General features: G+C 42.7%; 1 protein-coding gene across 8 annotated transcripts in view; it reads right to left on the bottom strand.

Moving 5' to 3' along the window:
* Positions 1 to 24,001, bottom strand: part of LOC112258340 (peripheral-type benzodiazepine receptor-associated protein 1) — a 168,107-nt gene that overhangs the window by 65,963 nt on the left and 78,143 nt on the right. For all 8 annotated transcript variants that reach the window (XM_024432658.2, XM_024432654.2, XM_024432655.2 and 5 more), the window contains 3 exons: positions 22,035 to 22,163; positions 10,904 to 11,080; positions 3,514 to 3,702 (listed from right to left, as the gene is read on the bottom strand). In XM_024432658.2, coding sequence (XP_024288426.1) covers positions 3,514 to 3,702; positions 10,904 to 11,080; positions 22,035 to 22,163 — 495 coding nt within the window. The remainder of the gene's footprint in view (positions 1 to 3,513; positions 3,703 to 10,903; positions 11,081 to 22,034; positions 22,164 to 24,001) is intronic.

Genomic DNA, 24,001 nt, shown 5'->3' with positions numbered 1-24,001 from the left:
TTATTTTCCTTGATATTCACCCGTTGAAGTGCCCTGAGGTGAGGAATGTTTTTACTTGATTTTCAAGTCCCTCAGTCGAGCACCTGGGCTGAAGAATGTTTGGGTACACTTTCTTTACACAAAATATATGTTTATTCCTACGCAAACTATTAGGTAGAGTATGGAAGGCCTGGTCCATGCTACTGTACATGGACATACTGTACACACAAAACATACCATAGATTTATACCCTAGGTTAAGGTACTCTAGACCAGGTCCATGCTTACAGCAGCAGTGTCACATCCCATTCAGTCAGCACAGCCCTGGGCCTGGATGCAATAAGCACATTGGTGTAATCCCTGTGGAGGACTACTGAAACAGGTAACTGGATCACTTCTTTTTAAAAGCACCTTAAATGGATTGGATTGGCCTGGCTGCTGGTTTGGTTTTCTGTTTTAATACAGCTACGTAGTATCATCAGCGATGCCATACTGCTATCATAATGCTGCTTTGTCCACAATCCAGGCCTGGCGGTCACTAATTCAATTCACGGAACGATATGCTGCTGCCTAAATTCCCACATCTGGGATCTGAAATATCTGACTGACAGTTCCAAAACAGGTTTTGGAGAAAGGCGTCACTGCGGCTCCACAAGTAAGGCCTCGGCCGTGGGATGTTTTAGTGAAATGCAACAGCGATATTAGATCTGCAGAAGAAATCCACTTAGTTGGGACTCATCATGTGCAATAATAACAGAGAACACGTAATGCCAACAGAGCAGCCAAGCTGAAGCTACAGGCAGCGGGCTATGGTAATCTGATGACATTTTCACTTGCCCATTTCAAAGACATATAATATCTAGATTTCCTAAACCTTAACTATATTGCACTTTGGATGATTATTCTGCAAAGTGCTAGATATGTCTGATGATTTCTCCTGAAACTGTCCTGTCTAGCTTAGAGTCCTACAGTACCTAGGGGGTATACTACAAGGTTAACCACAAACAGAGTTACTGGGACATAAAGACACCAACACACACCCCCACCAAATACAACCTACCCCTCTCCAGTGATCTGTGGCAACGTCAAGGCTATCCCCGGCCCCCAATTATCCAGAGCAGGGGCAAGGCAGGGGCGAGGCGGGTGATCGGCTAGGAAAGTGTATGGTAGGAGAGTCGGCTGGAGTCTTAACGTTACCTACCATCCAAAACCCTCACTGCTACCACGGCAACAGAGAGAGGATTACTGGACTGTACCATTCTGTTGTTAAAGGGGATTAGAGTGGACAGCCACACAACATGGCCCCTTTCTGTGGTGTGCGTGCATGTGTGTGTCACACACATGACAGATTACCAGAACCAGCATTCTCATCTAAGCTGCAAAGAGCAAAGTGAATTTGAACTCTAACTTTATGTTGTCATACCATACATAAATAAGATCATTAATGTCTTGATGCATGTCTTAAGATGTATTTCTTTTTAAACCAAAGTGTTTTATTAATTTATATATTTACATCTTATTAAATTGAGTCTGCAACCAAAATGTGAACATTTCATGACATCTGGTTTATCCTGCCGTCACATCTGGGTGTAGTGAGTTAACTATTTCTAAGAACTCTTTAGTCATCAGTGTTGCAGAGAGAGCAGAGGGAGCGTGTGACTTGTGTCTCTAAATCAGGCCCAAGTTCAAGACAGGGAATCATCTCATTATGTCCCCTGGCAGTCAGGCAGATTACTGTAGTCAGCTCTATCAGCATAACCCTGAGAGTACAGCACAGCACAGCACAGAGAGCTATTATATCTATCCCATCCACCCCTCTTAATAAAAAGACATGACCTGGTCCGTGTCAGTCAGTCAGCTTCAGCCTAATCTCAAACTTGGCCCTAAACACGCTGCGTCACGTCACCGCACACTCAGCCTCGCGCTGTGCTGCCTTTTGGGAAATGCTGCAGCACTGTACTCATTCCACAGCAGCTGGATGGTTTAAACCTCAACATCTGGACGGAAGCACACTGGAAGCAAAATGTGGTGTTTGGAGATAAATAGTACTTAGATGGGCTGTTGGGTGGGTACTTCTAGGTTATACACATTGCTTGTGCTATTTTTTTTCCCTCAACACGGGTGTCCTTTAGGGGTGCGTGCTTAGTCCCTTCCTGTACTCCCTGTTCACCCAAGACTGCGCGGCCAAGCACGACTCCAATAACATCATTAAGTTTGCTGATGACACAACGGAGGTAGGCCTGTTCACCGACTACGATGAGACAGCCTATAGGGAGGTCAGAGACCTGGCAAAAGGCTCCTTAACAGCTTCTACCCCCAAGCCATTAAACTGCTGAACAATTAATCGAATGGCCACCTGGACTATTTGTTTGTATTTACCCCTACCTACATGTACAAATGACCTTAACTAACCTGTACCCACACTCATTGACTCAGTACTGTTACCCCCTGTATACAGCCTCATTATTGTTATTTTATTGTGATCCTTTTTTATTTTATTTTTAATATTTAGTAAATATTTTCTTTACTCTATTTTCTTAAAAATCATTGTTGGTTAAGGGCTTATAAGTAAACATTTCACGGTAAGGTCTACACCTGTGGTATTCGGCGCATGTGACAAATACAATTTGATTTGTACTAATGTTTTTATAAAATCCTAATGACTAATATAAGGTGGGAATACACCATTTTAAAAAATATTTCTAATAATTGTATTATTTGCTTTAGCCTGCTTGAAGTGCCAGCAGAGCTATTAGAAAAGAAGGAGATAAGAATCCGAGTGGGAAATGAATGGAGAAAAGTATTACGCTCTGCCCAGCAGACTGTCCACCAGTCGCCTTTGCGGTGTCATGCTGCGTCACGCGGTTGATAAGCTAATCATCACGCAATCCCTTCTAAAAGTCAGGGTGAGTCGAGAAGTCAGCATATTTTCCTCAAAAGTACGTAATGTCACGATTTCAAAGCTATACGATATTACAGAGAACAAGCTAATTACCTCAAATCCTGGAAAAGATTTGTAATGTTGAGCTTCTTGTTCAATTTGTGCTCATGTTTGGATTTTGTGCTAGCGCCCAATTGACTCCCATTGATGCCTTGAAGGAGAGATCTCCTTGTCAGAGTGTACCCAAAATGCACTGCAGGGGCCATTGACAACGTACAGGCAAAGTACACAATGAGTGTTAATATGATTCCAATGGAGTTTCCCCATCTCCTCAAAAGTATCTCTGGTGCCAGGTGGGTATGGTTTGTGCATTTAAGAGTTTTCTATTGGTTACATCGCAACTTGGCAAGCTCAATCAGGTACAGCTAAAGCATTCAAAATGATTTTTAAACGTTTTTGAACCCAGGTCCGTTGCTTTGAGTTCTCTTTCTAACAGGGCAAAAGGTATTCCGTTCCTATACCGCTCTGATGTAGTGCTCTTTACCATCAACAGGGGGCAGTGTTGGAGCCATGCACAAATGACTGTTAGTCGCTTTAGATACAAGTGTCTGCTAAATGGTATTTATTATATCATTAAATAGTTCCAGTCCTTACATTCTCTTTCCTCTTCTCCTCAGGTGTGCAGGGCCTGTCGTGGCCGTTGTGCTCCCTGCAGGAGGTTTCTTTAGAGGAGGTGACTCTGGAGGAGGAGACTGACAGTTGCCTCTGGAGCCTCAGCACCTCCTTCTGGGACTCCCTCAGCAGCCTCTCAAACTCCACCACGCTGGACGGGATAGGGCAGCCCTGCAACACACAGATGTCAAAGAGATGTGAAACAATTCATTGTAATGCTTGAGGACTTTTCCGCTCAGGCTGGGAAAACAATGTCTCACCACCGGTGAACATACTGACACTGCCATCATCATCCTCAATATTATCATCACAAGGGGCACACTTAGTGACTTGGAGGCCCCAGGCAGCGGTCAGTCTGAGCACCCCCACACACATTTTGTATGGGTTTTAAGAGTAACGATATGTAATTTAACTGTAAACATGTATTACCTTTTAATGTGCCATGAACACAACCAGTCATGATGTTTTCATCTGAATAACATACAAATCACTTCAAAAAGTAAGCTACCTTCGCACGTTCATCCAAAATAATTCCAGTATTCTAACAGTGCAATGTGTACCTGCCAACTTTCTTTCAATTCGGAGAAAGCATCCAAGCGAGGGAAACAGCGCCCCTCTGTCTTACTATATGTAGCCCATATATCTGATACTGTCTGGCCAAAAAGAATATGACATGCCATACTCTTTTTTTTAAATTTATTTTTATTTATTTCACCTTTATTTAACCAGGTAGGCTAGTTGAGAACAAGTTCTCATTTACAACTGCGACCTGGCCAAGATAAAGCATAGCAGTGTGAGCAGACAACACAGAGTTACACATGGAATAAACAAATTAACAAGTCAATAACACAGTAGAAAACAAAGGGGGAGTCTATATACAATGTACAATGTGTGCAAAAGGCATGAGGAGGTAGACGAATAGTTACAATTTTGCAGATTAACACTGGAGTGATATATGATCAGATGGTCATGTACAGGTAGAGATATTGGTGTGCAAAAGAGCAGAAAAGTAAATAAATAAAAACAGTATGGGGATGAGGTAGGTGAAAATGGGTGGGCTATTTACCAATAGACTATGTACAGCTGCAGCGATCGGTTAGCTGCTCAGATAGCTGATGTTTGAAGTTGGTGAGGGAGATAAAAGTCTCCAACTTCAGCGATTTTTTTGCAATTCGTTCCAGTCACAGGCAGCAGAGTACTGGAACGAAAGGCGGCCAAATGAGGTGTTGGCTTTAGGGATGATCAGTGAGATACACCTGCTGGAGCGCGTGCTACGGATGGGTGTTGCCATCGTGACCAGTGAACTGAGATAAGGCGGAGCTTTACCTAGCATGGACTTGTAGATGACCTGGAGCCAGTGGGTCTGGCGACGAATATGTAGCGAGGGCCAGCCGACTAGAGCATACAAGTCGCAGTGGTGGGTGGTATAAGGTGCTTTAGTGACAAAACGGATGGCACTGTGATATACTGCATCCAGTTTGCTGAGTAGAGTGTTGGAAGCCATTTTGTAGATGACATCGCCGAAGTCGAGGATTGGTAGGATAGTCAGTTTTACTAGGGTAAGCTTGGCGGCGTGAGTGAAGGAGGCTTTGTTGCGGAATAGAAAGCCGACTCTTGATTTGATTTTTGATTGGAGGTGTTTGATATGAGTCTGGAAGGAGAGTTTGCAGTCTAGCCAGACACCTAGGTACTTATAGATGTCCACATATTCAAGGTCGGAACCATCCAGGGTGGTGATGCTAGTCGGGCATGCGGGTGCAGGCAGCGATCGGTTGAAAAGCATGCATTTGGTTTTACTAGCGTTTAAGAGGAGTTGGAGGCCACGGAAGGAGTGTTGTATGGCATTGAAGCTTGTTTGGAGGTTAGATAGCACAGTGTCCAATGATGGGCCGAAAGTATATAGAATGGTGTCGTCTGCGTAGAGGTGGATCAGGGAATCGCCCGCAGCAAGAGCAACATCATTGATATACACAGAGAAAAGAGTCGGCCCGAGAATTGAACCCTGTGGTACCCCCATAGAGACTGCCAGAGGACCGGACAGCATGCCCTCCGATTTGACACACTGAACTCTGTCTGCAAAGTAATTGGTGAACCAGGCAAGGCAGTCATCCGAAAAACCGAGGCTACTGAGTCTGCCGATGAGAATATGGTGATTGACAGAGTCGAAAGCCTTGGCAAGGTCGATGAAGACGGCATACTCTTTTTGCCAGACAGCATGAGATACATGGGCTTCGACAAGATGGCAGCATTATCAGTAGCACCTGGCTTTTCACTAAATAAATGTTAATTTAGGTAAAGGTTAACTTCAGTTAAAATAAAATGTATTTTCTCTGCCCAACTCTGAAAGTGCCTCAATGCTGTAGCTTAATTTCAATGAAAGTCACATTAGCAATCATATTGCGTGAAACAATGCATGTGGAATAGTCCATTATTATTAACCAGTCTGTGGGTGATTAATGACACTTGTTTCTACTATTATGAGAAGAACCTGGATTATTTTAACATTGATATGAAATATATATGTATGGAAATAAATTATTAATTATTATTAAATTAACCCCCCTTCCAGCAGCCCACTATAGCGGGTTGTTTGTCGGGGGAGTGGGGGGTTGGGGGGCCTCGAGTGGAACATGGGGGGACCTCAAGTGGAGACGCCATGAGAGATATTTAAAATACTATTCAAAGAGATAAGGTTTCAGATGTTTTAGAAAGATGGGCAGGGACTCCGCTTTCCTGACTTTAGGGGGAAGCTTGTTCCACCATTGGGGTGCCAGTACAGAGAAGATCTTTCACTGGGCTGAGCGGGAGCTGCCCTCCCGTAGGGGTGGGAGGGCCAAGAGACCAGAGGTGGAGGAACAGAGTGCTAGGATTGGGATGTAGGGTTTGAGGATAGCCTGAAGGTAAGGAGGGGCAGTTCCTCTTGCTGCACTGCAGGCAACCACCTGGGTCTTGAAGATGATGCGAGCTTAGACTGGAAGCCAGTGGACTGTGCGGAGGAGCGGGGTGACATGGAAGAACTTAGGAAGGCTGAACACCATGCGGGCTGCCACATTCTGGAATGAATGAACAAATGAAATGTTATTTGTGTCAAATTGCCAATTGGCAACCTATCCCTTATGGGATTAATTGACACATGAACAAACATTACAATAATTCACTATGGTAATTAAATGATAATTCTTCTCCGGTGTTCTCTGCATTGTGCATGACAAAGAGTGAAAAAATAAAAAGTAAACCAATACTTAATAGTAAATAAGGTTATCCAAACAATAATTACATCCCTAGAGCAGTAAAATAATATACATACACTACCATTCAAAAGTTTGGGGTCACTTATAAATGCCCTTGTTTTTTAAAGAAAAGCACCTTTTTTTGTCCATTAGAATAAAATCAAATTGATCAAAAATACAGTGTAGACATTGATGAAACAAAAACAGAACTGTTTGGCCATAATGACCATCGTTATGTTTGGAGGAAAAAGGGGGAGGCTTGCAAGCCGAAGAACACCATCCCAACCGTGAAGTACAGGGGTGGCAGCATCATGTTGTGGGGGTGCTTTGCTGCAGGAGGGACTGGTGCACTTCACAAAATAGATGGCACCATGAGGAAAAACAATTATGTGGCTATATTGATGCAACATCTCAAAACATCTGTCAGGAAGTTAAAGCTTGGTTGCAAATGGGTCTTCCAAATGGACAATGACCCCAAGCATACTTCCAAAGTTGTGGCAAAATGGCTTAAGAACAACAAAGCCAAGGTATTGGAGTGGACATCACAAAGCCCTGAACTCAATCCTATAGAACATTTGTGGGCAGAACTGAAAAAGTGTGTGAGAGCGAGGAGGCCTACAAACCTGACTCAGTTACACGAGCTCTGTCAGGAGGAATGGGCCAAAATTCACCGAACCTATTGTGGGAAGCTTGTGGAAGGCTACCCGAAACGTGTGACCCAAGTTAAACAATTTAAAGGCAATACTACCACATACTAATTGAGTGTATGTAAACTTCTGTCCCACTGGGAATGTGATAAAAGAAATAAAAGCTCAAATTAATCATTCTCTACTATTATTCTGACATTTCACATTCTTAAAATAAAGTGGTGATCCTAAATGACCTAAGACAGGGCATTTCTACTAGGCTTAAATGTCAGGAATTGTGAACATTTTTGTTTAAATGTATTTGGCTAAGGTGTATGCAAAACTTCAGACTTCAACTGTATCTATTATAAGAGTTCAGCCCCCCCCTGCTCTTCCCTGACTTCCATTGGAATTTTCTTATGTCGTTTTGGTCCTAACTTTTTTATTTGGCTCCAAAACTGTTGAGGATTTCTTGTCTGTATCTCCTCAAGGTGTAATAACTGCCCTCTCTGATATCTCTGTTTAAATAGGCGCAGTCTTTTATCAAACACATGCTGTTTTTTCTTAAATTCCTTCCTACACTGTTCTCTTGTATTCCTATCTTTACACTGTAAAAATAAGTACTCAGCCTAACGCATTACTGACCATACATCCCTTAACTCATCATGCCAATAAGGCTTGTTCCACTTGTAAACTTTCCTGGACTTGGGGCTGTATTCTTAATTCACATTTTTTCCACATTTCAGAATGTATAATATCATAAAAATGTTCATACCACATATCTAAATCAAATGTTTCTTGGCAGAGCTTCGATGAGTTCCACCAGAGCTCTACATGCCATTTCAGAACATAGAAATTAATTTGGCACATTTCATTTCTTACAATTAGGGCTATGCCTAAATATGTATGTATCTTTTGCCCTGAGTGATGCACAGCAGTACCTGGTTGAGAAAGTTTGTGGCCAACAGAAAATATCATAAATAAAAGAGAATGATCAGGAAGTCTACTTTTTTTCTCTCCAATTCAGTCAAAACATTTGCATTCTTCAACCATCTGTGTAGGAGATAACCTGGAATTGAAGGTGTTAACTATATAGTCCACCATAGCTTTTCCTTTGCCAGATATGGATGTAAAGTTATCACTTTAGGGGCATATCCTTCCATTAATGACCTTTTAGAGTCCTGAAGGAATTCTAATAGGGTTTCTCTCCATGATGATTATCAAAGTCATCCAAAGCAACACGCGATGGAATATCATCAATATAATTTATATAGTCATCTAACCTCCCAATTCAACTGTTAAGATCCCCACATATGTAAATATCATCTTCTTCTGTGTATAGGTATACTTGACTTAACAAATGACTATAGAAGGAGGATCCATCTCTACCCCCTATGGACTGTTCAGGTGGCAAATAGCATGAAAACACAACAAAACAATAATCTGACTCCCTATGTTCAAAGCGCAAACCAATAATTCCTTCTATGGCTTTATCGATAATTTCAATTTTATATGCTTTCATCACACTTTACACATATTCCCACTCCCCCAGAATCCCTTGGGGCTTTCATGTGAGTGTTGCTGTTGTTGCTGACACAAATGCGTTTCACTTATTGAGATAATGTCTGGGTTTAAGGATTTTAGTACCATTATTCATTGTGTGTTGTTCGATGTAGTCCATCCGTTAACATTCCAATGCGCTATTGAAATAGAATCTCGTAGGGGATGGGAAGCCCCTCAGTACGTAGTAGGTCTGTCCACCCCCATGTCCTTGTCCATGTTGTCCCTCTGGTTGTTCTCGTCCCATGACAAAATAATTCTTTCCTCCTGGTATTTCTCTCAGCAGCGTCTTGAAGTTCAGTTCTATAAGGCGATCATGTGAGACTTGGCTGATCGAAGGAAGACTTTATTATAATCAGGATGGTCTCGCAGCTTTAGTTTTTTCCGTAACAGAGCCACTTTCTCCTTCACAGACACTCCGACAACCCCTCTCAACTACAGTCACCTCTGTTTTTCGAAGCCTAGGCCTACCAATATCATCTGGTTCACTTTGGAGATTAGGTCCTCATATTCATCAGCTGGCAGACATGCCATTATGATAGACACGTCTGGGTCGAACTTTGTTTTGGCAGCACCTATTCTCCCAGATTCTAGGAATTCTACATGGGACTCCAGACGTCCAACTCCAAGAGCTATGTGGTCTTGTAGCTGCTTGTTATTATTCTCCAGTTGAGTCGACAGAGCTGTATGATTATCCTAAATGGCTTTCTCCAAAGATACACGTAAACTTTACTATTCCTTCCTTTTTCAATACACAGCTTCATTTCTTATTTCTTTTTTTCTTCTTAAAATTTTGTACCTAGACTCCTTATCTCCGTCATGAGATTAGCCATGCTATTGACACTTTCTTTGTTAAATTTGTCTCCATGCTTTTCTCACCACTGTGTAGATTTCTACTGGTGTCCATATGTTTCTGTTATTGCTGTTCAAGGTAACGTTAGATAGCCAACTGAATGTAATGTTATAGCTAGGCTAGCCAGATTACTCGCCATCCTCACGGGATTCAAACTTCAGCTGCCTGCATTTACGATCCGATCGCTATGTTTTAAACATTGAAAACGTTTACATTTTAAAAGTTTGAAATAGTTTGGTCCCTTAAAGAAGCAGCTGCGTTTTTCACCGGGTTCACTGGGAGTCCGGATATGTTGCAGGGGTTTGATGGCACAAGCGGGGAGCACAGCCAAAAGAGAGTTGCAGTAGTCTAGACGGGAGATGACAAGTGCCTGGATTAGGACATATATCGCTTCCTTGGCGAGGAAAGGCCGTACTCTACGGATGTTGTAGATGTGAGGCCTGAAGCAATTGCCTCTTCTGTCTAATGGTAAGTCCGCCACTGATCATCACCATCAACTCAGTCCACAGCTCATCCTGGGATTCCCTCTGTAGTAGTACTCCCAGCAGATATTCAGAGCAAGAAAATGAGCTCTTAGTCACAGACGGGCATAGAGAGGAGTAATTTAAATCAGGCACTTAGATCACAGCCATGAGGAGAGGGTGGTCTCTCTATCTACACATCTGTATCAGTACAGCTCAGTCACTAGTTCAGGCTTAGAGGGTTTTCAAGAGCAGTTACCAACCAGACCAACAGAGGGCAAACCTGAGGCATTTAAGTCCTTTGATGAGATTAGTGAATAGGACTGACTACAATGGATGACACAGAGAGCCTTTTGTGAGCAGACTGCTAGTGTTAGATAACAGGTTATTATTGAAATGTTCAGCGCGTTTGAGGGGATACAAGCCAAGGTGATTTTTACATCTGAAATGTTGAGCGCATTTGAGGGAATGCAAGCCAAGGTGATTTTTACATCAGTGATTTTGCACAGTCAGACTGCAAAGTAGTCGATCTCAAACACAAACATTAGATTGGTATTGAAAGAGTGTTCTGCACCTGAATTGGGTATAGAAGTACAGATACTAGAATGGGTATTCCGATTCTATTTCTATGGTGTGGAGTACCTTGGCTGTGCCCAGACGGGTCTCTAGCTGCCTACACTCCTGCTGAAGGGCAGCAATCTCCTTGTCCTTGTAGAGCAGTGTATCTGCATGCTGTGCCAGGTCACGGGCTCTCTGACGGGCAAACGCCCTCTTGTACTGCTCCACCGCCCCCGGCCGCACCGGAGCTGGAGCGTTCACCTGGACAGAGGGGAAGCGTTAGAGGTTACGGGTCACACAAAGCGGATGGAAAATGGAATTGTAAGAAGGACTGTTCATCACAAACGTATACTTATACCCCTTGATCCTCTCAGAAAGGATTGTTTTTCACCTGTATATTTGCTGGAGGCAAGTCGTTCAAGGTTCCAACTCTCACTCACAAAACAATCTTAAATCACAATAAAACAATTGCCCACATTCTGTCCGTGGGAGCAGCAGTTAAGCGAGCCAAGCCTAACTGGCATTTAAAAGTGTTTTAAATATCAAATACAGTCTATAAATAACATTATATATAAATCAGCCCTGTCCAATTGTTATGAATGTCACACCCTGATCTGTTTCACCTGTCCTTGTGATTGTCTCCACCCCTTCCAGGTGTCGCTTATTTTCCCCGGTGTATTTATCCCTGTGTTTCCTGTCTCTCTGTGCCAGTTCGTCTTGTATGTTCAAGTCAACCAGCGTATTATTCCCGTGCTCCTGCTTTTTCTATTCTCTTTTGCTAGTCCTCCCGGTTTTGACCCTTGCCAGTTTTCTGGACTCCGTACACTCCTGCCTGACCATTCTGCCTGCCCTGACCTCGAGGCCGCCTGCCACTCTGTACCTCCTGGACTCTGAACTGGTTTTGACCTTTTGCATGTCCATGAACATTCTCTTGCCTACCCCTTTTGGAATATCAAAGACTCAAACCATCTGCCTCCCTTGTCTGCATCTGGGTCTCGCCTTGTGCCCTTATAATGAAGTAAAATATAATAGCTGAAGAACTAGCTTTGGCACTCATAAAGGTTCCTCTCATTTTTCATTGATTGAGGCTTTATTTGTATTGTTTTTGCTGTCTATGGGAAAGGGGAAAGAGGGGGAGAAGAAAAGGGAGAGGGAGGGTGAGAGGGATAGAGAAAGGGTCTTTCTCTCTCAGGCAGGTGAACAGGTGCTGTGTGGAATACTGAGGTATCCAATGGGCTGTGGGCCTGGTGGCCTGGGTACAAACAGGTGGTTGTACAGGTGGCACTGGACTAATGTGGTTGATTAGCCCAAATGTGGTAGATGGGGGAGTTACTCGTCTGGGCAGGGGGAATCTCTTCCTCTAAATACTACAGTCCCTGTTTTCATTTATTCTGAGTGAATATTCATACAGTCCAGACAAAGTGTACAAAACAGCTGTGTAGTTTTACAAGTGCAGAACGGTACAAATCTTACCTCTCTTCACACAGGAATGACCTGGGGCCGGCTTCCCAAAAGCATCTTAAGGCTAAGTTAATCGTTCAAACTTTTGTTGGAGCATCGTTAAATCTCTGCTCTGTTTCCCAAAACCATCATTATTAACTTTGCACTTGAAAACCCTCTAATCTAACGCCTGCCTCAAGACCACACAATTCTTCAAGCTCTGTCAAGTTAGTTGTTGATCATTGCTTTTCAAGTCTTGCCATAGCTTTTCAAGCAGATTTAAGTCCAAATTGTAACTAGGCCACTCAGGAACATGTAATGTCATCTTGGTAAGACACTCTGGAGTATACTTGGCCTTATGTTTTAGGTTATTGTCCTGCTGAAAGGTGAATTGGTCTCGCAGTGCCTGTTGGAAAGAACCAGGATTTTGCCTGTGCTTAGTTTTACTCCATTTATTTTTATGCTTAAACTCCCTAGTCCTTGCTGATGACAAGCATACCCATAACATGATTAAGCCACCATGTTTGAAAATATTAAGAGTGGTACTCAGTGATGTGTTGTGTTTGCCGAAACATAGATCTTTGTACTCAGGACAAAGTTAATTTCTTTGCCACATGTTTTGCCTTTTACTTTAGTGTCTTATTGCAAACAGGATGCATGTTTTGGAATATGTTTTATTCTGTACAGGCTTCCTTCGTTTCACTTTGTCATTTATGTTAGTATTATTACAATGTTGTTGATCCATCCTCAGTTTTCTCCTATCACAGCCATTAAACTCAAACTATTTTTAAGTCATCATTGGCCTCATGGTGAAATCCGTGAGTGGTTTCATTCCTCTGTGGCAAATGAGATGGGAAGGACACCTGTATATTTGTAGTGACTGGGTGTATTGATACACCATGCAAAGTTTAATTAATAACTTCACCATGCTCAAAGGGATTGTTTTTACCCACCCACCAATATGTGACCTGTTTCAAGAAGCTAGGCATAGACTGTCGCATGTCAATACTTCACATGAGAGGAATTTGAACTTATTATTTTATACATTTTTTATTTATCAAAATGCAAAAACCAAACATGTATGCAATCTGTAAATACAAATACAATTGTTAAATAGTAGCCTAGTTAGTTTAGCCACTGAAAAATACAGGAACCTTCCCACTAGCTATGATTGGCTGAGAAAATTGATGGGCTGGACAAGCCGAGAGATGAGTTCGGATTGGTCTGCCATGTAGCGTGCTTCTGTCTATAGCATGAGCTGCTCAGTATGTGTAGAATAATCCGTTCTACCGCTGCATTTTTTGAAAGATAATATTTTTTGCTACTGCTCAACATTGCTGCCGTTAACAGGCTCTATCGACAAAGATCAGTGGGAAAAAGTTGTGATGGACTACTTTCTTGAGGACAATCATGCCATGCTGACTCTATCGGACTCTGAAAATGAATCAGACGATGAGGAAATCCCTGATTTACGGAAGAAGTTGACAGAGTTTTGAAATCAGTGGAATGCCTGGTGGAAGCAGAAAGATGATTGGCAATTTTTTTTATTGAACCTTTAACTTAGCAAGTCAGTTAATAACAAATTCATATTTACAATGACGGCACACCCCGGCCAAAGCCTAATCCGGGCGACGTTGGGCCAATTGTGCGCTGCCCTATGGGACTCCCAATCACAGCTGGTTGTGATACAGCCTGGAATCGAACCAGGATCTGTAGTGACGCCTCTAGCACTGAGATGCAGTGCCTTAGACCGCTGAATTACTTGGGAGCCCCAAATGAGGAGAGAGTTTAAAAGAAAACACAGAAGGTTGTTGTTTAAAACACCTGTCCCTGGATTACATCTTCAAACTAAGGGCAACCATGCCATCCATGACAGAGAGGGAGAAGCATTCATCTATGTATATAGGTAAAAGTCTAGCTACATTTTCAGATATCATACATTTCTAATTTTGTCAGAAAGTCATTTTCATTGCAAATGAAAGAGTACTGTTAGTTAGATGGCTGATGTTAGCTGGCTGGCTCGCTAGCTAATGTTATGCATATGATCTGTGTAGTAATATTATTCACATCTCAGATAGCCATTTGCATGGCTATTATAGCCTAATGTTAGCCAACTAGCAAACATTGAACCTAGTTGTTTAGCTTCAGCTACCTGCAGATTCATGCATGGTGCAAGGTCGTATGAGTTGAGATTATGGTTAATTATTTATTATTTAGCTAGCTAGATACTTGTCTAAACAAAAGACTCCACTATGAAAGTAACCATTTCACTGTACCGTTTACACCTTCTGTATCCTGTGCATATGACAAATAAACTTTGATTGTATTTGATATAGTGTGTGTTTACCAGAGACGGTAATGTGAAGAACAACATGACCTGCACCAAAGTAAGACTGGGATATAGGCCAAGGACTAGATACATTGCATTTTTACTACTACCATTACTAGACTACCTTATTCACTCTGTTTCACACATGGCCTCACACGTGAATCCTTAAAGAGATGGGTGGGGCTAAGGCTTAAGAGGGTGTGAACGATGTTGAATGGGTGTAGACAAAGAAGAGCTCTTCAGTAGGTACCAAAACATTCACAGGCCATTTTCTCAAAACTGGGTTTACAAGTTAATTTTCAAAGCAGAATTACTTTCCCATTGTTCCTCAACTGCAGTGTATGATATACCATTTTCTAGCTCGAAGTCTCTACTTTTGTCCAATTTAAAAAATAAATACACACATATATACAATAATGTTGTCTTTGTCTCTCTAAATAACTGTAATGTGGTTAACCTCCCTTAGATCATGGGAAAGGCCACACTTGACCGTTGCACTTGAATCATTCCCACGGTGAATGGCTCAGCCCGCAACGCTATGTAACCACACACTATTGCAGACTTTGATATTACCGGACGCAATTGATATGGTGAAAATAATGTGCGAGGAGGCAGAGGGACAGAAACTCACATTAATACATTTGGCAGATAACACAGTGAAACTAAGAATTGATGCCTTAGCTAGCAATCAAGAGGAAACTCTGACTGAACGACTCAAACTCCTCACCTTATACGCTCCAAAAGGATGTTAGCGGTGAGGGCCGAGATGCCAATGCAATGACTTTTGTTCGTTACATGTTGGGGGATGCTATTCACAAGGACAGAGTGCCTTCGGAAAGTATTCAGGCCTCTTGACTTTTTCCATTTTTTGTTACATTTCAGCCTTATTCTAATATACACACAATACGCCACAATGACAAAGCAAAAACAGGTTTAGACATTTTTGCTAATTTATTGAAAATAAAAAATGGAAATATCACATTTACAATAGTATTCAGACTCTTTACTCAGTACCTTGTTGAAGCACTGTTGGCATCGATTACAGCATCGAGTCTTCTTGGATATGACGCTACAAGCTTGGCACACCTGTATTTGGGAAGTTTCTCCCATTCTTCTCTGCAGATCCTCTCAAGTTCTGTCAGGTTGGATGGGGAGCGTTGCTTCACAGCTATTATCAGGTCTGTCCAAAGATGTTCGATTCAAGTCTGGGCTCTGGCTGGGCCGCTCAAGGACATTCAGAGAGTTGTCCCGAAGCCACTCCTGCAATGTCTTGACTGTGTGCTTAGGCTCGTTGTCCTGTTGGAAGGTGAACCTTCACCCCCAGCCTGAGGTCCTGAGCGCTCTGGAGCAGGTTTTCATCAAGGATCTCTATGTACTTTGCTCCGTTCATCTCTCCCTCAATCCTGACTAGTCTTCCTGCTGCTGAAAATGATCCCCACCATGATTCACTGTAGGGATGGCGCCAGGTTTCCTCCAGACATGACACTTGGCATTCAGGCAAAATAGTTCAATCTTGGTTTCATCATGGCCTGAGTCCTTTAGATGCCTTTAGGCAAATTCCAAGTGGGTTGTCATGTGTCTTTTACTGAGGAATGGCTACCGTCTGGCCACTCTACCATAAAGGCTTCATTGGTGGAGTGCTGCAGAGATGGTTGTCCTTCAGGAAGGTGCTCCCATCTCCACAGAGGAACTCTAGAGCTCTGTCAGAGTGACGATCGGGTTCTTGATCATCTCCCCGACCAAGGCCTTTCTCCCCCGATTGCTCAGTTTGGCTGGTGGTTCCAAACTTCTTCCATTTATGAATGATGGGAGGCCACTGTGTTGTTGGGGACCTTCAATGCTGACCTTGAAACGTTTTGGTACCCTTCCCCGCTGTGCCTCGGAGCTCTACGGACAATTCCTTCGACCTCATGGCTTGGTTTTTGCTCCGACATGCACTGTCAACTGTGGGACCTTATATAGACAGGTGTGTGCCTTTCCAAATCATGTCCAATCAATTTCATTTACCACAGGTGGACTCCAATCAAGTTGTAGATACATCTCAAGGATGATCAATGGAAACAGGATGCACCTGAACTCAATTTCCAGTCTCATAGCAAAGGGTCTGAGTAATTATGTAAATAAAGGTATTTCTGTTTTTAAAAAAATCTGTAATACATTTGCAAACACCTGTTTTCACTTTGTCATTATCGGGTATTGTGTGTAGATTGATGAGTACTTTTTTTATTTAATACATTTTTGAATAAGGTTGTAGCATAACAAAATGTGTAAAAAGGGAAGGGGTCTGAATACCTTTCGAATGCACTGTATTACGGGCAGTGGGCAGGCCTTTGCACATTATGAATGTCTCCCTCTGCCATATGGACTCATTATATCACCCACTGAGCTATAATGGATACACCTAGAGCAACTGACAGCAAAAGAGCTGAGCACAGGACTCAGAGATATGCAGCTGGTAACTTCAATTGTAAACTACATTGTGCATGCTTGTTCACAAAACTATTTGGAGATATGGGATAAGTGCATGACAATGTTTTATTTCACACCGAGGCGTGGTGGTTATCGAGGTTGGAGTGTTGGGAAGATTTTTTGAATTCAGAGAGGAACTGTTGTCATTTGCAATTAATATAAAAACAGACTTTGTTGAATTTCTGTTTAATGAAAAGAAAATGTGTCCTCCTTGCATATGTTATGGACATATTCGGGAAAGTGAACGAACTGAATGCAAAAATGCAGGGGAAATACAGCAAAATTCTACAAATGAGTGACCGAATCAGCGAAATCTGTTTGACTGTGATCCTGGCTCAGTTGACATGCCAGTAAGTGAAATCGAACAGCTGATCGAACTGTCATGTGACTGAACGCTGCAGACAACGCATTCACGGGTCACTATGGAGGAGTTTTGGTTCCTGACTCAAAGGGATACTGTGCCGTCTCCCTCCGAGCATTATAACTCATGGTACGCTGATTTAGTGCTCTCGTCTGCATTAAAAACAAATATCGATCCAGTTTGGATGTGACAGGAGAGAAGAGGTGCCCACTGTCAACCACACCCCCTGACTTTGATCATCTCCAATGCGACCTGCATCAAGCACACCTATCTCATTAATGTTGGTGAGATCATTTATCTTATGTCAGATTACTTTGCAATTGACTGCCATAGCACCAATTTAAAAAGTCAACATGGGCTGTTAATGACAATTGTTTTACACATGGTTTGGGTCTAAATAATTTTCAGATATCAAAATGGGGTCGTGGGCCAATAAAGTTTGGGAACCCCTGCAGAGGTGTGAAATAGACCTTGGTTAAAATAGTATTTAATTTCTTTCAAATACCATACCTGTATTTGAATGAAATGTAGCTGGCAGGCAGGCTCAAGCATAGGCACAGCTCAAAGTATTTGAAAGAAAACAACTACTATTTGAAATCAGGTCAGCAGAGCAGTGGGAAGAGGTTTAAGCCATGCAGGAAGGCACTAGCTATTCCTGTAAATGGTCATAGGCAGTGTGTGTACCACTTTGAGGTTGGCCGCTTAGGAAATGGCACCGACTACTTACGAGTTCTAACCTGACTGCGTAATTTAGTGACTTTTTTTGTGTTTATCTTTACTTTTTGTTGTACAGAAAGTTCATACTATTATCACAGACTGGATATACCAAACATTAGGAACACCCTTTTTGCCCTCAGTACAGACTCAATTCTTCGGGGCATGGACTTGAAAGCGTTCCACAGGGATGCTGGCCCCCCATGTTGACCCCAATGATTCCCATAGTTGTGTCAAGTTGCCTGGATGTCCTTTGGGTGGTGGACCATTCTTGATACACACAGGAAACTGTTGAGCGTGAAAAACCCAGCAGTCTTGCAGTTTGACACAAACTGGTACGCCTGGCACCTACTACCATACCCTGTTCAAAGGCACTTAAATCTTTTGTCTTGCCCATTCACCATCTGAATTGAACACATACACAATCCATGTCTAAATTGTCTCAAGGCTTAAAAATCCATATTTAACCTGCCTTCTCCCTTCATCTACAATGATTGAAGTGGATTTAACAAGTGACATCAATTAGGAATCATAGCTTTCACCTGGTTATTCTATGTCATGGAAAGAGCGGGTGTTCTTAATGTTTTCTGTACTCAGTGTACGACCGCCAATCACTTCTGGACATCAGATCAACAGTTACTAACCTCAATTTCGACTTCAAATCCGACTTCATCTCACACTCACCTGTTCCCTTGTTCATACCGGAACCAATTCCTTTGTTTCATGGGCTACCAAAACGCCACAGGCGTAGATGGGGTAGACGAGCGGCATCCTGGTGAGACTGAGACAAAGAGAAAATCGACCGGCACTCCCTTCCATCCTATTGGCAAATGGCCAGTCACTAGAGAATAAGATGGACGAGCTTTGTTCGAGAGTCTCCTATCAGAGAGACTTAAAAAGCTGCAATATTATATACCTATACCTTGAACTCAGTGGTTTCCCCATGCAGCAGCACGATCAGACGGCCACGGGTATGTCCTGAGGCCGCCTTGTTAATAAACAACAACTGGTGCGCTGCTTCCAGTGTGAAGGAAATCTCAAGCTTTTGCTCACCTGATATAGAAAACCTCATGGGAAGAGCGCCAACACCACTTTGACACTCAACAAAAATGTATGGGGCCATAAACAAACAAGAAACCGGAGACTTTAATGCGGGTAGACATAAAACCTCACTTCTTCTGCTCTAAAGACAGAAGTAAATCATCAACAGAATGGCTTGAACAGAAGAAAATACGCCTTCTGGAGTGGCCCAGTCAGTCCTGACCTCAACCCGATTGAGATGCTGTGGCATGACCTCAAGAGAGCAGTTCACACCAGACATCCCAAGAATATTGTGGAGTAGAAAGTTCTGTAAAGAGGAATGGTCCAAAATTCCTCCTGACCTTTGTGCAGGTCTGATGCGCAACTACAGAAAACGTTTGGTTGAGGTTATAGTTGCCAAAGGAGGGTCAACCTGTTATTAAATCCAAGGGTTCACATACCTTTTCAACCTGCACTGTGAATGTTTACACGGTGTGTTCAATAAAAATATGAACAATTATAATTGTTTGTGTGTTATTAGTTTAAGCAGACTGTGTTTGTCTACTGTTATGACTTCGATGAAGATCAGATGAAATTGTATGACCAATTTATTCAGAAATCCAGGTAATTCTAAAGGGTTCACATACTTTTTCTTCCACTGTAAATGTGTTTCATGCTCGATTCTAGAAATATAACACTGAGTCTTGCGTGAAAGCCCCTGTTGTTTTGGATGACTGTGTGATCTGGCTATTCATGGCCGATGTGAGTAAAACTTTGAAACATGTTAAAGCTCGCAAGGTCGCCAGGCCAGACGGAATACCAGGGCGCGTTCTCAAAGCATGCGCAGACCAGCTGGCAAGTATCTTCACGGACATTTTCAAGGTCTCCTTGTCACAGTCTGTAATCCCAACATGTTTCAAGCTGACCACCATTGTCCCTGTTCCCAAGAACTCCAAGGTAACCTGTCTAAATTACTATAGCCCTATAGCATTCACATCTGTAATGATGAAGTGCTTTGAAAGGCTGGTCATGACACACATCAATACCATCAACCCAGACACCCTGGATCCATTCCAATTTGCATACCGCCCCAACAGATCCACAGATGATGCAATCTCTATTGCACTTCACACGGCCCTCTCCCACCTGGACAAGAGGGGAAATAACTATGTGAGAACGTGATTCATAGACTACAGCTCAGTGTTCAACACCATAGCCCATAGGGGCCCTCGGGGATGTGTGCTTAGTCCCCTCCTGTACTCCCTGTTCACCCACGACTCCAACACTACCATCAAGTTTGCTGACGACACAACGGGGGTAGGCCTATGGTGGCGAAATTACAAGATTGTTATAATACTGTTATTGCATTTTTCTTAGACGTAACAGAATGGGGTTAGAACTCTCATGTGTCTGTGTTAACACTGACAGTAGATTTACGATGCCTTAGGTGATAAACCTAACAAGCCATGTTCCATTAATGTGAGGGAGATGGCTCAGCTTGAGAGGAACCTCGTTTTGGAAGCCAAGCCCTGTTTCCCTTTACATTGAGAACAGTCTTCACAGCAGATACTGTCTGCTGTGAATTATTCATTTCTTTCATACAGCTCCTAACCTTTTGACCAAATCCACACATCTGCTGTTTGTCGTGTATTCATAAAGAACTATAAAGAGCTGTAACTCAGTGATCACCTCCAGGGTGGTTACCTACCAACTCCATTACTGCAGTAATTAAATAATAAAGTTAAATTGTTTTGAAGAAATCTAAATGTCTCTCCTTTGATAATAATTCCACCACATGCCTGATCACCGACGGCGATGAGACAGACTACAGGGAGGAGGTCAGAGTCTTAGCAGTGTGGTGCCAGGGAAACAACATCTCCATCAACGTCAGTAAGACCAAGGAGCTGATGGTGGACTACAGGAGAAAGAGCAGAGAGCACGTCCCCCATCCACATTGACAGGGCTGTAGTGATGCGGATCGAGAGCTTCAAATTCCTTGTCGTCCACATCACTAAGGACTTAACATGGTCCACAGACACCCGCATGGTTGTGAAGAGGGCACGGCAATGCCTCTTCCCTGCCAGGAGGCTGAAAAGATTTGGCACGGGCCCTTGGATACTCAAAAGTTCTACAGCTGCACCATTGAGAGCATCCTGACTGGCTGCATGGCCACTTGGTACGGCAAATGCACCCTTGACAGCAAAGTGCTTCAGAGGGTGGTGCAGACAGCTCAGTACATCACTGTGGCCAAGCTCCCTGCCATCCAGGACCTCTATATCAGGCGGTGTCAGAGGAAAGCCCAAAAAATTGCCAAAGGCTCCAGCCACCCAAGCCATAGACTGTTCACTCTCCTACCGTCTGGCAAATGGTATGGGAGCATCGGCTCATGGACCAACAGGCTCCGAGACAGCACAGGCTCATAGCAAAGGGTCTGAATAGTTATGTAAATCAGGTATTTCTGTTTTTTCTTTTTAATACATTTGAAAATATTTTGCTTTATCATTATGGGGTATTGTGTGTAGATTGATGAGGAACATGTTTTATTTAAGCCATTTTCGAATAAGGCTGTAAAGTAACAAAATGTGGAAAAAGTCAAGGGGTCTGAATACTTTCTGAATGCACTGTCCATATCTACATCAAATACATAGTACCCCTGCAAATTGATCTATTACCTGTACTACATGTACATAGCTCCATTCTTGTATATTATTCCTTGTGTTACTATTTATTTATTTTACTGGGAAGAGCTCCTAAATGCTTCATATTTCATCTAAATTGTTGTATTCAGCACGTGACAAATAACATTTGATTTGAAATGAGTATGACAACCCTGCAGTAAGGCAATAGCTATATCTGAAAACAGTGATAGGCTTGTAGTTTACCACTTTGAGGTTGGCCTCCTGTAGTTTGTGTGCCCTGTCCTCCAGTCTCTTAGCGATGACAGCCAGCTCTGTGTTCTTCCTCCTCAGACGCCTCACCTTCTCCTCAGTCTCTGGGACACTGCTCTTCCTCTGCAGAGAGATAGAGGGAGAGACATATTTAAAAACCTCCTCCACAAGCCTGCAGCTCTGACTGACACAGCCAGAACAGGACAGGCATGGTGAGGACTGGACCAAAATAACACAGTAGAGGACTCAAAAAGACAAAGACAAACTTTTGTAACCCCGGTTCTCTGATAATATGAGTGTGTCACTATGGAGATTCGTTCCAGGCGGATCACAACACGAAGAACCAATCACATAACATCTTTAGGAGACAGACAGATCGAGAGGCAAATGAGGTGAGCCCCTCCCTCCTTATAAGATGCCACTCGCCTGTCCTCTGGTCATTCTCAAGCATGCCTTTCTTCCTTGCTCTCTGCGAGTAGGGAAATGCGGTGATACATCTCACTCATGATCAGAGGACCAGGGTTACGAAAGTAACAATGAGTTCTCTTCAAATTCTTGTTTCGATGTATCACTATGGGGATATGGCCAACTCCCGTAACGTAGACATGCTCTCCGAAGCTAGGGTAACCCCAACAGCATCACCCCTCAGAGGCTCCGACACAGTACACGTCAACAAAGGTGCAGTGACGTCCAGTCGGTAAAAAGCTCAAACGTACGAGGGGTGGCCCAACATGTCGCATCGCAAACATATTGCAAAGAGATGCCTTTGAACAGTACCATAGAGGTGGCCATACCTCTGGTGGAATGAGCCCTCAGGCCCACCGGGTGCTGTAAAACCCTTGCTATTATAAGCCAATATAATAGCCTCCAGTATCCAATGGGATAGCTGTTAACTTCTTGACGCACCCATCACGTTAGCGAGATCATTTTCATCAACACCCGCTGAATTGCAGAGCGCCAACTTCAAATTAAAATACAAAAAATATTTAATTTTCATTAAATCACAAGTGCAATATAGCAAAACACAGCTTAGCTTGTGGTTAATCCACCTGGCGTGTCAGATTTCAATACAGCTTTTCGGTGAAAACATAACAAGCGTTTATGTAAGAACATCTCTCTCAGTAGACAAAATATTAGAAACAGCTAGCAGCCAAGTAGATTGGTCACGAAAGTCAGAAAAGCAATATATTAAATCACTTACCTTTGATGATTTTCGGATGTTTGCACTCACGAGACTCCCAGTTACACAATAACTGTTCCTTTTGTTATTTTTATATCCAAAATACCTTGGCGCGTTATGTTCAGAAATCCACAGGCTCGAGCGGTAACGACATCACAGACAAAAATTCCAAATAGTATCCGTAATGTCCACAGAAACATGTCAAACGTTTTTTATAATCAATCCTCAAGTTGTTTTTAAAATATATAATCAATAATATATCAACCGGGATTGTAGCTTTTTCAATAGGAGAGGGAGAGACAATGGCTGCCCCACTCTGTTGCGCAAGCAAAACTCTGCGAACACCCAGCTATCCACTGACGCGATGTGATCTTTCTCGCTCATTTTTCAAAATAAAAGCCTGAAACTATGTCTAAAGACTGTTGACACCTTGAGGAAGCCATAGGAAAATAAATCTGGTTGATATCCCTTTAAATGAAGGCAGGGCATTCAATGGAACAGAGAGCTTTCAGGAAACACAGCACTTCCGTGTTGGATTTTCCTCAGATTTTCGCCTGCAATATCAGTTCTGTTATACTCACAGACAATATTTTGACAGTTTTGGCAACTTTAGAGTGTTTTCTATCCTAATCTGACAATTATATGCATATTCTAGTTTCTGGGCCTGAGAAATAGGCTGTTTCAAATGGGTACATTCTTTTTGAGCCAAAAACGAAAATCCTGCCCCCTACACTCAAGAAGTTAACGAGAGAGGGGGTCCACTTGCATGGAGGTGCCCAAG

The sequence above is a fragment of the Oncorhynchus tshawytscha genome, linkage group LG09 (genome assembly GCF_018296145.1).
Source record: "Oncorhynchus tshawytscha isolate Ot180627B linkage group LG09, Otsh_v2.0, whole genome shotgun sequence".
Lineage (NCBI taxonomy): Eukaryota > Metazoa > Chordata > Actinopteri > Salmoniformes > Salmonidae > Oncorhynchus > Oncorhynchus tshawytscha.
Note: the sequence above shows the minus strand (reverse complement) of the source record. Positions and strands in the feature narration are given on the sequence as shown.